This window comes from Sturnus vulgaris, unplaced genomic scaffold (assembly GCF_052056855.1).
Source record: "Sturnus vulgaris isolate bStuVul1 unplaced genomic scaffold, bStuVul1.hap1 Scaffold_141, whole genome shotgun sequence".
Taxonomy (NCBI): Eukaryota; Metazoa; Chordata; class Aves; order Passeriformes; family Sturnidae; genus Sturnus; species Sturnus vulgaris.
In genome coordinates, this window is record NW_028276063.1 from 1,795,152 (window position 1) to 1,809,857 (window position 14,706).

Here is a 14,706-nt window from a genome sequence, read left to right on the forward strand (position 1 = left end):
GCCGGCAGAGCCCCGGCAGGGCCCGGGGGGATGCGGGTCCCCCCGCGGTGGGGGTTGGGCTTCCCGGGCCGGGCCCTGCGAGCTGTGCCGGGGCCAGGTGGGGAGCGCGCGGGAGCGGCGGGATCGGCGGGGGGACACCGGTTTGGGGGAGCCCCGGGAGAGCCGCGGCTTCCCTGAGCGGGAGCCCAGAGACAGGAGAGCCCCAGAAGGGCAAAGCGGGGAGCCCGAGAGGGGGGGACCCCTGGGATTGCCGGGACCCCGGCGGGGGGTGCTGGGGCTGGAGGGGCGGCATGGCCGGGAAAGGGGTTCGGGGGTGCGGGAGCCGGGAGTGGCTGCTCCCAGTATGAGCCCAGTTGCTCCCCCCGTGTGGTTCCAGTTTCCTCGGAACTCCCAGTATGAGCCCAGTCACTCCCAGTCATTTCCTATTATGATGCAATTGCCCCCAGCTCGGTCCCAATTGCTCCCACTTTGCTCCAGTGTGTTCCCAATTCTCCCAGTTTCCCCTAGCACAGTCCCAGTCACTCCCAGTACAATCCCAGTATGAGTCCATTATGATGCCAGTCTCTGCCAGCAGGGCCCCAGTCACTCACACTTCCCCCAGTTGCCCCAGCGTGGTCCCAGTTTTCCCCCCAGCACATTCCCAGTCGCTCCCACTTAGGTTCCAGTCACCACCCCTATATTTCAGACTCTCCCAGTATATCCTAGTTGCCCTGAACAATCTTGTAGTCCTTCCCAGGCACTCCCAGTTCCCTCAGCATGGATCACTTGCCCCCAGTTTGATCCCAGTTGCTCCCAGTGTGTGTGCAATGTGCTCCCAGCATGGGCCCAGTAGCTCCCAGTAACTGCCAGTCAGGGTCCAGTCACACCCACTCTAATCCCAGTATGACTGTAGACACTCCCAGTATGATCCCAGTATGGTCTCCATCACTTGCAGTCTAATTCCAGTTACTCCCAGTCTGATGCCAGTGGTCCCCAGTGTGGTCCCAGTTGCTCCCTGTCAAAGCCACCATGACCCCAGTAGCCTCCAGTATAATCCCTGTGCCTGCCTGTCTCTCCCAGTATATCCCAGTCACCCCCAGCATGGTGCCAGTCACTCTCATTTCTTCCCAGCTGCTTTCAGCAGGATTCCAGTTGTTCACAGCCACTCCCAGTCCATCACAGTATGATTCCAGTCACCCTTGAAGTGATCCCAGTCTCAGCCAGCATGTACCCAGGTGCTCTCACTGTGATCCCAGTATGATCCCAGTTGCTGCCAGAACAGTTCCAGTTTCTCCCAGTTCTTACCAGGATGATCCCTAGAATAGCCCCAGTCTCTCTCAGCAATGTCCCACTATCTCCCCGTGTCAACTAGCATGGTTCCAGTCTCCCCAGTATGGCACCAGCTGTCCCCAGCTTTGTCCCAGCTGTTCCCAGTGTGATTCCAGTTCCCCCAGTACGGTTACAGACACTCTCATTATATCCCAGTTGCCCCAGTAAGGTTCCAGTTCGCTCAGAATGATTCCAGTCTTTCCCAGTTACTGACAATTGTATCCAGTCTGATCCCAGTTTCTCTCAGTTGTCCATGCTCCCTGTCACTCCCAGTCTGGGCCCAATTGCACTCAGTCACTCCCAGTATGGGTCCAGTCTCTCCCAGTACAATCTACTGTATCCAGTCCCCCCCCCAATATGGTTCCAGTTATCTCCAGTATGACCACAGTCACTCGCAGATCCTCCCAGTGTTATTCCAGTCATGCCCAGAGTGACTCTCTGTCACTCCCATTGTGGGCCCAGTTGCTCCCAGTTACTCCCAATATGGTTCCAGTTGTGGCCAGCACTTCTCCTGTCACTCCCAGTCTGCTTGCAGTATGATCCCAGTCATTCTGGGATATTCCCAGTACTATTCCAATCACTCCCAGTATGATTCCAGCTAGTTCCAGTTACTCTCATTTCCCCTTACTGTGGTTTCAGTCTCTCCCAGTGTATCCCAGTTGCTGTCAGCACCTTCCCAATCACTCTCAGTTGTCCTCAGCTGCTTCCAGACTGATCCCAGTTGCTCACAGCCTCTCCCAGTCACCCTCAGTGCAGTCCCAGTGTCTGCCAGTATGATCCAGTAAGATGCCAGTCTCCCGCAGCATGCTTCCAGTTGCTCCCAGTTCCAGTGCGATCCTAGGTGCCCCTAGCATAGTCCCAGTCACTCGATAGATGATCCCAGTCCCTCCCAGCATGATCCCAGTCATGCTCAGTTGCCCCCAGTATAGAGTAGTAGCTCCCACTGACTCCCCAGTATCCCTCAGTGTGTTACAAGTTCTCCCAGCATGGTCCTGGTTTTTCCCATTGTGGTTCCAGTCACTCCAGTAAGGTCACAGACACTCCCAGTATATCCCAGTTGCTCTCAGCATGCTCGTAGTCATTCCCAGTGGCTCCCAGTGTCCCCAGTAAGGTTCCCCCGGCCCCAGTGGGTGGGAGCAGCCGAGAGCCCCGCGCTGCCCATCCCGACCTGTCCCGGCTCCATCCCCGCTCCTCCCGCGGGCTGCGAGGGCTTCGGGAACGGCCCCGAGGGTGTCGCTGCTCCTGGGGGAGGAGGAGGAGGGATGGAAGAGGAGGGATGAAGGAGGAGAGCGAGAAGGGATGGAAGCAGGGGAAGGAGGGAGAGTCAGGGAGGAGGAGGAGGAGGGATGGAAGAGGAAAGACAAAGGAGGATCAAGAAAAGGAGGAGGAGGAAGGAGGTCGAGCGCTCCCTGAATTCATAGGTCCCCCATCCATGGGACCATCGCCCCCACAGGTGACCGGGGAGGGGGAGCTCGGCCCAGATATCCCAGGGGGTCCCTGGGTTGGGTTTATTTTGAAGGGATGTTTGGAGAATGCAGAACTCCAAAGCTGAGCAGAAAATGCCCCTTGAGGGGACACGGGGGGGGGTCCCCAGGAGGTGTTTTTGGGGTGTGCTGGTGGCTGTGGCAGCAGAGCCCTGGTAGAGAGCAGGGGGATGAGGGGTCTCCCCTGCAGTGGGGGTTGTGTCTGCCCTAGTTGGGCACCGTCACCTCCAGCCCAGAGCCAGGGGCTGCGGGACCCCGAGGGAGAGCCAGAGGGGGGAACCTGGGGACCCCCAGAGTGGGGAGAGTGGAGAGGGGCAATACCAGGACATCAGGGAACCCCGGGAGTCTGGAGGAGCAGAGCCCTGTGTCCCCCAGGACCCCAAAGTGGGGAGCCCAGAGAGGGGGTAGTGCTACAATTTTGGGACCCTCAACAGCCTGGAGAGGGGCAGGGGGGACTCCTTGGACCCCCTGCACCCAAAGCAGAGAATAAGGGGAGAAGGGACCCCAAAACCCCCAGCATCCCTAAATGGGGAGAGGGAAGAGGGGGGAGCTTTTTGGATTGCTGGGACTCCCAGCAGCCTGGGGAGGGCGGGGACCGAGTAGATGGGGGACCCCCAATACAAGCGTGACCCCCAGCAGCTGGGAGAGGGGGGAACTCCAAACACCAAAGGGGAGGGACCATTCCCAGGAACTCGTGGGAGGCATTTTCAGGGCTGAATGGTGGTGTTTGGGAGGTTTTCATGGACCCCAGATGCTCAGGGACTTCTAGAGACAGACTTGGGCAGGAGAAACCCACAACAGAACGCACTCATCCCTTGTTTTTCCCCAAACCAGGATTTCCCATTCGCAGCTGTTCGCCCGATGGAGGAGGAGGCTGTGAGGAAGAGTAAGATGTCCCAGGAGCCGCAGGCAGGTGAGGAGGAAGTCAGTGCCCCTTTTCCCCTCTGTCCTGCTCCATCTCCCAGCCCAGCACGGCCCCCGGCTGCAGGACAACCCCGCTGCTGACACCGTCCTGCCGGGGACGCGATGGGGGGATCTCCTTCCCCTTCCCTCTGGCACGGAGGCAAATCCCATCCTCTGCTTGTCCTTCCTGCCCCAGACAAGGAGCTGAGCACGGAGAGCAGGGAGGACAAATCCCCGCGGCAGAACCTCGTGGAAGAGGCCGTTTGGAGCGGCTCCACGGCGCAGGAATGCAACGGGGAGGAAAAGCCGCGGAGATCCCGCACGAGGAGGGGCTGCAAACGCAGATGGCGGGGATCTGAGGAGGAAAGCCCCAGCCTGGGCCGGGGGGACGACCAGAGATGGAGCCAGAGCTCGGAGCTGGTGGTCCATGAGCAGATTGGTGATGGGGAGAAGCCCCACAAGTGCTCGGAGTGTGGGATGAGCTTCAGGTGGAGATACAGACTGATCTGCCACCAGAGGATCCACACTGGGGAACGACCTTACACGTGTGGGCAGTGTGGGAAGGCGTTTCTGACCAGCTCCAATCTCCTCCTGCACCAGCGGATTCACACGGAGGAGAGGCCCTTCCGCTGCCCCGACTGCAGGAAGGGCTTTAGGCACAACTCCCATCTTGTTAGGCACCAGCTCATCCACACTGGGGAAAAGCCTCACGAATGTGAGGAGTGTGGGAAAAGCTTCAGACTGAGCTCCCAGCTGATCATCCACCAGAGGACCCACACTGGCTTGAGGCCCTACAAGTGTGAGCAGTGTGGGAAGAGCTTCAGTGAACGCTCCACATTGATCTGCCACCAGAACATCCACACTGGGAAAAGACCATACCAGTGTGAGGAGTGTGGGAAGGCCTTCAGGCAGCGTTCCCACCTGATCAGCCACCAAATTGTCCACACTGGGGAGAGGCCCTACGAGTGTTCCAAGTGTGGGAAGAGGCTTACCACCAGCTCCCATCTCCTCAGGCACTTCCAGACACACAGGGAGGAGAGGCCTTTCCAGTGCTCCGACTGTGGGAAGGGCTTCAGGCGAAACTCCCACCTCACCAGACACCGGCGCATCCACACTGGGGAAAAGCCTCACAAATGTGAGCAGTGTGGGAAGAGCTTCAGTGAACGCAGCACATTGATCCGCCACCAGAACATCCACACTGGGAAAAGGCCATACAAATGTGGGGATTGTGGGAAGGCCTTCAGGCAGCGTTCTAGCCTGATCTGCCACCAAAGTGTCCACACTGGGGGGAGGCCCTACGAGTGTCCTGAGTGTGGGACAAACTTCTCTCAGAGCTCAGCTTTGAACAGACACCAACAGAGGCAGCATTAATGCAATCCCTGTAAATCCCCCTAGTGCAAGAAAATCTTGTGTGCTGCTCCAACTCCATCCCCCACTGCAGAACTCATGTTGAGCAGAGCCCTGGTGACCCACATTCCCTGGGATCCATCTGGGGAAGACACCTGGCTGGTTATCCTTTTGTTTTGGCCTTAGTTTTTCTCTCTTCTCCATTTCTTTTCACACCAAAAGCCAAGAGGATTTAGGTCACCTAAAAACCTCTCAAATCCCTCTGAAAGCACCTCAATTTTAATCCAAAATGGCTCAATCCAACTGCAAAGTGGATCCTCAAAACAACTCAATCCCCCAGGAACCTTACTGGATTCCACAGCCACCAGGGTGAGAAGGGGTTGGAAGGAGATTGGGAGAAGTGGGATCCAAATTTGGAGCACTGGGATTGGGATTGTGTTGGGCTGGCTGCCAAGGGATGTATTTGATAGTAAATAAAAGTTTCACAATTCCTGATTTCTGTCCCAATCACTTCCAGTCAGTTGCAGTTCTGTTTTCAGTGGCACCTTCTCAGCTGATTGTGTTTGTGTCCTCCTTTCTCTCCTGTCTCTCTCTGCCTGCTCTGTTTCTGTCTCAGGGTCTCCCCTGACCCAGGGCAGCTCCCACCAAAGACCCTCTCCTGATTTAATTCCCAGTGCAGGAGCTCCAACAGCCATGGGTGAAGTTAGGAAGGCTGGCAGTGAAATGTCCCTGTAAGATCTTGCTGCACTTGGCTTTTGGCCCCTTCTGAAGAGCTTTGCCTTCAAGGGCAGGAACATCTTTTTGTGGCTGGGAACTGGAATTCCAGACCCTGGCAGTGTGAGCCGTGCAGGAGCATCCAGACTGGGATCATGGGGGCTGGGATTGTACAGACTGGGATCACATGGACTGGGACCATATGGACCGGGATGGCTGCACCAGAACGATGGAAACCGAGGCTGTCCCGCCCCACCCAGGGGTCCCTCCCAGTCCTGCCCAGTCCCGTGCGGGGGCGCAGCCAAAACTCCCCGGAGTGAACGCGGAGATCCCGGAGCGCTGCCGGTGTCGGTCTCTGTCCCGGTGCTGGTCTGGGTCTCAGTCTTGGAGCAGTCCTGGTGCGCTCCTGGTTCTGGTTCTGGTCCCGGTCTCAATCTTGATCCCACAGTTGTGCTGGTCTCGGTCTCATTCTCAGTCCTATAGCGGTGCCAGTGCTGGTTCTGTTTTCAGTCTTGGTCTTGGCCTAATTCTCAGAGTGGTCTTGGTCCCAGTGTTGGTACTGGTGCTGGTGTTGGCCCTAGAGTGATCCCAGTGCCAATCTCAGCCTCAGGCCCAGTTCCAGAGCGGTTCCAGTCTCGGTGTTGGTGCCGATGCCGCTCTGATTCTCAGTCCCAGAGTTCTCACAGTGCCAGTGCCGGTCCCAGAGCAGTCCTGGAGCCCTCCCGGTGCCGGTTCCTGTGTCAGTGTGGGCCTCAGTTTTGATCTCAGTGCCAGTTCTGGTGCTGGTCACACTCTCAGTCTCGGTCTTGGTCCTAGTCCTAGTTCCAGTTCTGGAGTGGTTCTGGTCTCAGTTCCGGTGTCAGATCTGTTCCCACTCTTGGTCTCAGTGTCCATTTTGATTTCAGTCTCTGTCCTGGTTTAGGGCAAATTTGGGGGAAATCCTTCGGAAGGAGCCCCCAGACAGCAAACCCCCACAACTCCTCCCCCCCCCCCCACCGGGTTCAGGAAGAATTTCCTCAGAGAAGAGTGGAATAAAACCCCGTGTTTATTTAACACGCGAAACACTCCCCAGTACAGAACAAACAACACCAGCTGACAAAAAAACTCTTTCACCGTTCTGAAGGGATGACAAACTCAGAGAGTCTCTCCAGCGAGTGGTCGCTCAGTTATCAGTCTCTGGTGCTGGGGAATGGCTGCTGCAGGTGACAGAATGCAGACTCCCGGTGTTTCTTGGTGTTTCCAAGGTCCCCGTACGGAACAGGTTCAGATGGTATCCAGGAGAGGGAGGGGACGGGGTGGAAAAAAAAAAACAGTCCAGGGAAAAAGTTGGACTGCCTAGCTGAACTAACTAATAAGCAAAAGCAAGGGCAAAGCGAAGGAAAAAGAGGCAGAAGCGAGCAAGCAGGCAAGCAAGAGCTAAACCTCTCCTAAACACAGACCATGGGGGTGGTGAGCCGGCTGATAACAAGACAAAACAAAGCTTCACTTTCAGAGTCAGTCCTGAAAGCACAGGGCATAGTACCAAACATAATCAGAACACATGATTGGAGATACAAACACCATAACATCACCCTAGGACAGTCTCATTCTTTTTTCTGATGCCATTTCTTGTGACAGTCTTGGTCCCAAAGATTTTAGGCCCAATTGGGTGATTTTATACCAAGCTGGGCAGTTTTAGGCTGGATTTTAGGCCACTTTTGGACTCTGTTAGGCTCATGTGTATGATTTTAGACTCCCTTTGGGTGGAGTTGAGGCCCCTTTGGGTGATTTCAGGCCAAACCTGGTGGATTTAAGCTGGACTTGTAGCACTTTTTTCTGTGATTTTAGGCTAAACCAGGCCCTTTTAGGATCCCGTGGCACTTTGGTCTGATCATTCTCCTCACAGTTCCCGCCCTTTCCCTGGCCCCGCCCCTTTCCCCCTCACAGTTCCCACCCTTTCCCTGGCCCCGCCCCTTTCCCCTCACAGTTCCCGCCCTTTCCTTGGCCTCGCCCTTTCTAGCCACAGCCCCTGTCTTTAGCCCCGCCCCTTTCTTTCCGACCGAGCCCCTCTGTTCACCACGCCCCTTTCCCCTCTAAGCCCCGCCCATCTCAGGGCGCGTTCCTCTCGCGCATGCTCAGAACACTCGGAGGTGCCTTCCGGGCGCCGCCATCTTTGCTCCCTGTCTGCCTGCCCGGCTTCAGCATGTCCGAGAGCTACGGTGGGGCTGGGGGGATCTATAGGGGATCTATTGGGGATCTATAGGGGGGTCTGAGGATTTCTATAGAGGATTTGGGCTTGCTAATAGAGGATTTGGGGTTACTGAGGGGTCCCTTATGGGTGATTGATAGGTCTATCCGGCATCTATAGACTGCTGGTGGAGGTTTTACAGTCCTGTGTGGTTCTGGGGGACTTGATAGGGGATTTAGGCTTGTCTATAGGGGATTTGGGATGCTCTGAGGGGTCCCTAAAGGGGGTCTGGGAGGTCTATAGGGGATCTGTAGGGGACTGGGGTGTCTGAGATTCTCTATAGCTGATTTGTGTTTGTCTATAGGGGATTTGTGGGGTCCCTAACGGGCACTGGGTGGTCTATAGGGGATCTATAGGGAACCGGGGTGGCTTTACAGTGCTGGGGGGTTCTGGGGGTCTGTATAAGGGATTTAGGCTTGTCTGTGGGGGATTTGAGGAGCTCTGGGGAGTCCCTAAATGGGGTCTGGGAGGTCTATAGGGGATCTGTAGGGAACTGGGGATCAGTATATGGGATTTGTGTTTGTCTCTAGGGGATTTGGCGGACTCTGGGAGGTTCCTAAAAGGGGTCTGGGAGGTCTATAGGGAATCTATAGGGTCCGGGGGGGTTTCAGGGTTTCTACAGGGGTATTTTGAGGTTCTTAAAGGGAATTCTTGGGAATTTTGTACTCTGTCCAGGGAATTCTTGGGGTTTCTGTAGGGAATTCTGTGGCTCCTATGGAGAATTTTGGGAATTTTGGGGTCCTTAAAGGAAACGTGGAGGTCTCTTGGGAACTTTGGGCTCCCATAAGGAAACGTTGGGGTAATTAAAGGGAATTTTGTAGTGTCTGTTGGGAATTTTTTGGCCTATTTTGAGAATTGTGGGGTCTTCACCGGGATGTTTTTAGAATTTTGGGTCCAAACATAGGACTTTTTAGGTCCATATTGGGATGTCTTGAAATTATGGGGTCCTCCAATGGAATTTTGGAGGTTTCCCTAGAATTTTTTTGGGTTCCCTATTGTTATGAATGATATTCTATTTTTCCAATTTATCAAGTAATAAGATTAAATGTAGCAGCAAATTTTTAATAGTATCAATTATAAATGTATACAATTAAAGTATTGGAGGTCAATACAATCAGAGTATTGAATCCATATATTTTAGGATAAGTAAAATTTGGCAGTAAGTAATTTAGTATAATTGAGGTTCATATAAAGCATGAGCAAAACCGACCAGGGAGGGCCCCCCCCAACCGGGGATACGGGGAGGGACTCGCCCCTCCTCACGTACCAAAGCATCAAGGCTAACAATCCCCCTTATATACTATATGCTACACAAGTGTCTGGAAAACTCCTCCTAGTTTCTATTCCTAAAGTCTACGTCACTGTGTGTACGGAGCATGCTCTACTGATGGGTTAGGGGGTCTCTCATCCTTTTGAGGGTTTTATTTCTGATGAAGGCTCGTCGTCTTCATCAATGACCGAGCCGTGACCTGCAGGTAGTGCATGCTCACTATGTGACTGAACAGATGTTTTCCATAAGACTCTAATTAAATCCCATGCCTGGAATCGTCTCATTTTGGCCCATTTCAAGGTTGAAACTCTATTTCTAGATGGTACTTATCAGACCTTTGTCCTTCTACTATTCCCTTCCAAAATCCTTGTTCAACTCCCAACATCTGGAAGATGTCCTTTGACCTGTCTCACCCATCTCACCACTCATTCTGTAAAAAATGTCTTCTCTTGATCTAAATAAAATTTTGTAAATATAGTTACAATTTATTTAGCACGAATCACATTTATCACACAGTTCGAGCAGAACACTGGAGGCAGTGATGACAGGGGGGACAAACAAAGGAAAGGTGTCTGTGATGCTGAGCAAACCTGGATGTGTTTCAGGAATGCAAAGGGCCAAGGGCTGAGCCCCAGCCCCTGGCAAGGCACATCCTGTCCCTCCCTCATTGCTCAGGGCTCTTCCCGGGCCACTGGGCTCTGGGCATGTGCAATGCCAAGGGCAGCACCATGGGGCGGCCCCTGCCAGGCTGCTGAGCAGGGACAAGGAGGCAATGAGGCCCCAGCACAGCAAGGCTCACTTGTCCCCTGCTGGCCTCAGGCCCAGGGCCAGCGTGCATGGCCCAAGTGCTGCAGGAGTTGGCTGTGTCAGGGCCTTTCAGCTGCTGCCCATCCCTGTGCCCTCTGCAGCCCAGGCTGTCCTACGGTGTCCATGCCCTGCGCCTCTGTCCCTGCAGGCTGTCGTCATCCCCCGGCTGCCCCACCTCGCTGGCCCCTTCCTTTGCTGACAGCTCTGCCTCCTGCCTGCCTCTGCCTGGACACACAAAGCTTTGGGCTGCCCCAGACTCCTTCTGGGGGACGTGTTGCACCACAGCCCTTCCCTGGGTGAGAAATTCCTTTGTCCTTGTGTCCAGTCTGGTCCACATCAATTTCCCTTGGCATTAATTAATTAATTCTCAGGCTGTTTTCTGCTATATCAAAAGGATCCACCATCTCTGAAACTGACCTTCAGCCCCTCCCAGGGCTCTCCTTTGCTCTCCTCAGTCTCCACTCCACTGAGCACTGAGCTCCTTTGCCCCTACACAGTGTTCATATGCTTGCAGCTTCCAAACCCCACCTGGGGAGATCTCTGGGCCCTCTTCAAGGTCTTGGCAAATGAGAATATTCTGCTTATAGTGTAAGAAAATCACCAGACAACAAGGCAGGACCTGTCTGTCCTGGCTACATTTTTCTGGGTGCAGTCCTCAGATAGATGGAATTTTAGCTGTAGAATCCCAGTTTTGGCCATTGACACCTCGGTGTGAAGGGCAGTTCTTTTCCACAGGAAGGAAAACGCAGAGCCCCATGTTTGGTGGTAGATGAGAGACTGCCTGCAGGAGGCCAAGGCCAGCCAGAGCTGTTTCTCCTGGCAGATTTTGGCTTGAAGAACCCTTGCAGATAGAGATTTTCTTAGGGGGAGTAGCAATTTCAGCCTTGGGCAGCAGGAAAGAGGGATGGTTTATTTCCCTAGGAATGAAAGCACAGAGCCCCAGTGCTCCAGAGGCTGATGAGAGGCAGCCCTCGACATGCCAGGGTCAGCCAGATCTGCCTTGTGGCCCCCAGGAGGCCAAACCATCCAGACCCATTCCATGTCCCCTTGGTTCCACAAGGCCCTGTAATGTCACAATGTTCTCCTTGCTCCTGAGGTGTCACAATGGCCCCTGGCTTCCATGAGGCCCTGCAGGGTCACAATGGCCCTTTGGTTCCGTGGGCCCCACAGTGTCACAATGGTCTCCATGCTTCCATGGGGCCTTGCAATGCCACAATGATCTCCATGGATCCACGGTGCCCTGCAGGATCACAAGGGCCCTTGGGCTGCACCAGGCCCTGGAATGCAACAATGGCCTCTTGGTTCCACAAAGCCCTGCTGCTTCACACTGGGCCCTTGGGACCATGCGGCCCAGCAGGGCCACAGTGATGTCCTTGGTGCCATGAGGCCCCACAGTGTCACAATGGCCCCTTGGATCCACGGGGTCCCCAAGGTGTCACAATGGTCTCCACAGGAAGGAAACAACTGAGCCCCAGTGTTGCAGAGGCAAATGTGGGGCAGTCACCAGAGGCCAAGGACAGCCAGACTTGATGGTATTTGCAGATTTGTCTGGGAGTAATACCTGGATATACAGAATTTTAGAGGTACAATACCAATTTCAGTATTGACATGGACATCTGGAGGAAAAGGACAGCTCTTTTCCATAGGAAGGAAATCATGGACCACCAGTGTTTAAGGGGCAGATGAATGGCGACCATCACAGACCCAGTCCAGGCAGACCTCTCTGTTCTGGCAGCTTTAGTCTGAAAGCAATCCTTGGATATAGGGAATTTCAGAGATGGAATCCTAATTTTGTCTATTTCTGCATTGATAAGAGGGATGTTTTTTGCCATTGGAAAAAAAGCACTGAGCCCCAGTGTTCCAAAAGCAGGTATGAGGCAGTCCCCAAGAGACAAAGGGCAGCCAGACCTGTCTGTCCTGGCAGCTTTCACTTGGGAGAACTCCTTGGATGTACAGAGTTTTGGAGGTGGAATCCCAATTTCAGCCATGGCTGCCTGGTCGAGGTGGATGGTTTCACCATAGCAAAGGAAAGTGAGAAGCCCAAGTGTTTTGCAAGAAGATGAGAGGTGGCCACCCTTAGGCCTAGCCAGCCTGAATTGTCTCTCCTGGTACATTTCATCTGGGAGCTATCCTTGGACATAGGGATTTTTAAAGGTGGAATCTCAATTTTGGTTGTGGATGCCAGGATTGGAAGAAGAGTTGTTCTCATTAGGGAGGAAAGCACAGAGCCCCAGTGTTTCAAAGGCAAATGAAAGGCAGCCTTTAGGAAGCCAAGGCCAGCCAGACTTGACAACGATGGCAGCTTTTGTCTGGGAGCTGTCCTTGGATATAGGGAATTCTGGATGTGGACACTCAATTTTGGCTATGGGCGCCTGGACATGAAAGGTGCTTTTTTTCCCATAGGAAAGGAAACCACACGGTCCCAGTGTTTCAAAGGCAGATGAGAGGTGGCCCCTGGGTGGCCAAGGCAGCCAGATCTCTCTGTCCTGGCAGATTTCACCTGGGAACAATCCTTGCATCTAAGGAAATTTGGAGCAGGAATCCCAATTTTGGCCATGGGCACCTGGAGGAGAATGACAGTTCTTTTCCATAGGAAGGAAAGCACAGAGCCCCAGAGTGGGAAGACAGATTGAAAGGATAGTACAGAAGGCAATCTCTCCCAATGAATTACAGCTGTACTGATGACTGAGGAGTGGAAACATCTGTGCCTGCCCAAGGAGTTGGGGTGTTCTAAAAGAGTGGGTTAGCTGGCTGACCCAGAGTCTGCTGCAGTTTGGGATGGAGTCTGCTGGCTGTGCTGTGAGGAGGTAAGGGACATGCAGTCGTGCAAGAGACAGATAAGGTAAGAAGATGTTGTGTGAGGATGTCCTGGGGTACAGTACAAAAATGTGTATTCTATCACCATCTCTTAAAATGTAGGAGCGGTGGTGATCCTTATCTCTGTGGGAGATATCCTCTGCTGATGTGACATGTGATAAGATCGGGGGATGATCATCGTTATCTTTTCACAACCCATCCTTCCTCCAGAAGATATATTCTGTAAATGGCCCATTAAGTCCTATTGTGTGACTGATAAGATTACATCATCCCATTGGGAGATGCCCCAACCAGGGGCAGGAGCCAAGCCTTTCCTACCTAGATAAAAAACTGGGGTTTGGGACGCAAAGGCAGCCCTTTCCATTGGATCCCAGAGGAAAGTCAGACCATTTCACATCATCGCTGGATCTTTGGAGGAAAACTGCACCTTCTACAGGAGCACTGCTTCAACTGAACCACATCTGTCATCCAGGAGGACTGCAGCCACCATTTATACGGACTGCTACCAACACCCTGATTGACAGGGTGTCAGGTTGTATTTCTGACTGTGTCGGTGGTTGTTTCTTTTATATTATTGCATGTATTTTATTTTTTCTTTTTTCTCCTATTAAATTGTATTACTGACTTGGAGTCTCGCACTGGTTTTACTTTCAAACCAACACATTTATTGGCGCCCAACTTGGGGCATGAAGGGTACTGAGAAAAGTCAGTATTACAATTTTGTTTTCACCATGATTCTCAACATGCTTACATGGGTTTTATATCTTGCTCTCTATATTTTTCCACACATGGGGAACTATCTGCCAGCTGTAATGCTGCTGTGTAGACCAGGATATGGTATAAAAATTGCTTTATTAGCCTATTATGTCTACTGCATGATAACCTCTGAGGCAATGAACATAATTTGGAATATATACTCGACTTTGTTTGCTTGTCCTAGTCTAGGTTGCTACATCCGGGGTTTTAACAATCACACCCAGCCCTTGGGGGGAGGGGTGAAGGATGTTTTTTTCCAATCTTTCCGGCCTGATACAGTAGTTTTTGGAAATGTTGAGTTCCCGCTGGATGCTAAGGACAGCATAATATTGTTGTTAGTTCTGCTTTGTCTCCTCTGCACAGCCTCCAACATTCTTAGAAACAAAACACTACATGGTGTACTGCAGCGTATCCTTGAGGAAGAGGAAAAAACAAACTAATCAACTTTGTCCACGTCTGCACAGAATGTCACAAAGAGGAGAAGAACCAAACACAAAGCAACAGTGTCCGTGTCTATGCAGACTGCCACAGAGGAGAAAAAAGCCAGATGCGCCATCAGCATCTCCACACAAACCATCACTGAGCCAGAACAGCCTAGACCAGTAGCAGTTGCCCCCGTTCAGAAGAAGAAATCAAAGAGCAAATCAGTTCGCATAGTGACTGACGGGGACGTGGCAGGACCTTCGCACCCAGCGGAAGAGACAGAGCCAGAAATCATCACTCGCTCTCTGTCCCTGGGTGAGCTGCGTGACCTGTGGAGGGAATTCACCCGCCAGACAAATGAGTCCATCTTGACCTGGCTGCTCCGCATCTGGGACGCTGCAGCCAATGACACCATTCTGGATGGAAGTGAGGCCAGGCAACTGGGATCTCTGTCCCGGGATGTGGTCATTGACCAGGGGATTGGGAGAACCCAAGAAACTCTCAGCCTCTGGCGGCGACTGCTGACAAGTGTGAAGGACAGGTACCTTTGTAAAGAAGATCTCCAGGTGCACCAAGGAAAATGGAGCACAATAGAACAAGGTATCCGATGCCTGAGGGAATTGGCCGTGCTGGAGATCATTTTCTCAGAA

General features: G+C 53.1%; 1 protein-coding gene across 1 annotated transcript in view; it reads left to right on the forward strand.

Annotated features, from left to right (window-relative positions):
* Window positions 1-1,554: 1,554 nt before the first annotated feature.
* LOC148219424 (uncharacterized) overlaps window positions 1,555-14,706 on the forward strand; it is a 73,597-nt gene continuing 60,445 nt past the window's right edge. The window contains 3 exon segments of the mRNA XM_088157602.1: window positions 1,555-2,761; window positions 3,627-3,705; window positions 3,892-5,005. Coding sequence (XP_088013728.1) covers window positions 2,585-2,761; window positions 3,627-3,705; window positions 3,892-5,005 — 1,370 coding nt within the window. The 5' untranslated portion in view covers window positions 1,555-2,584.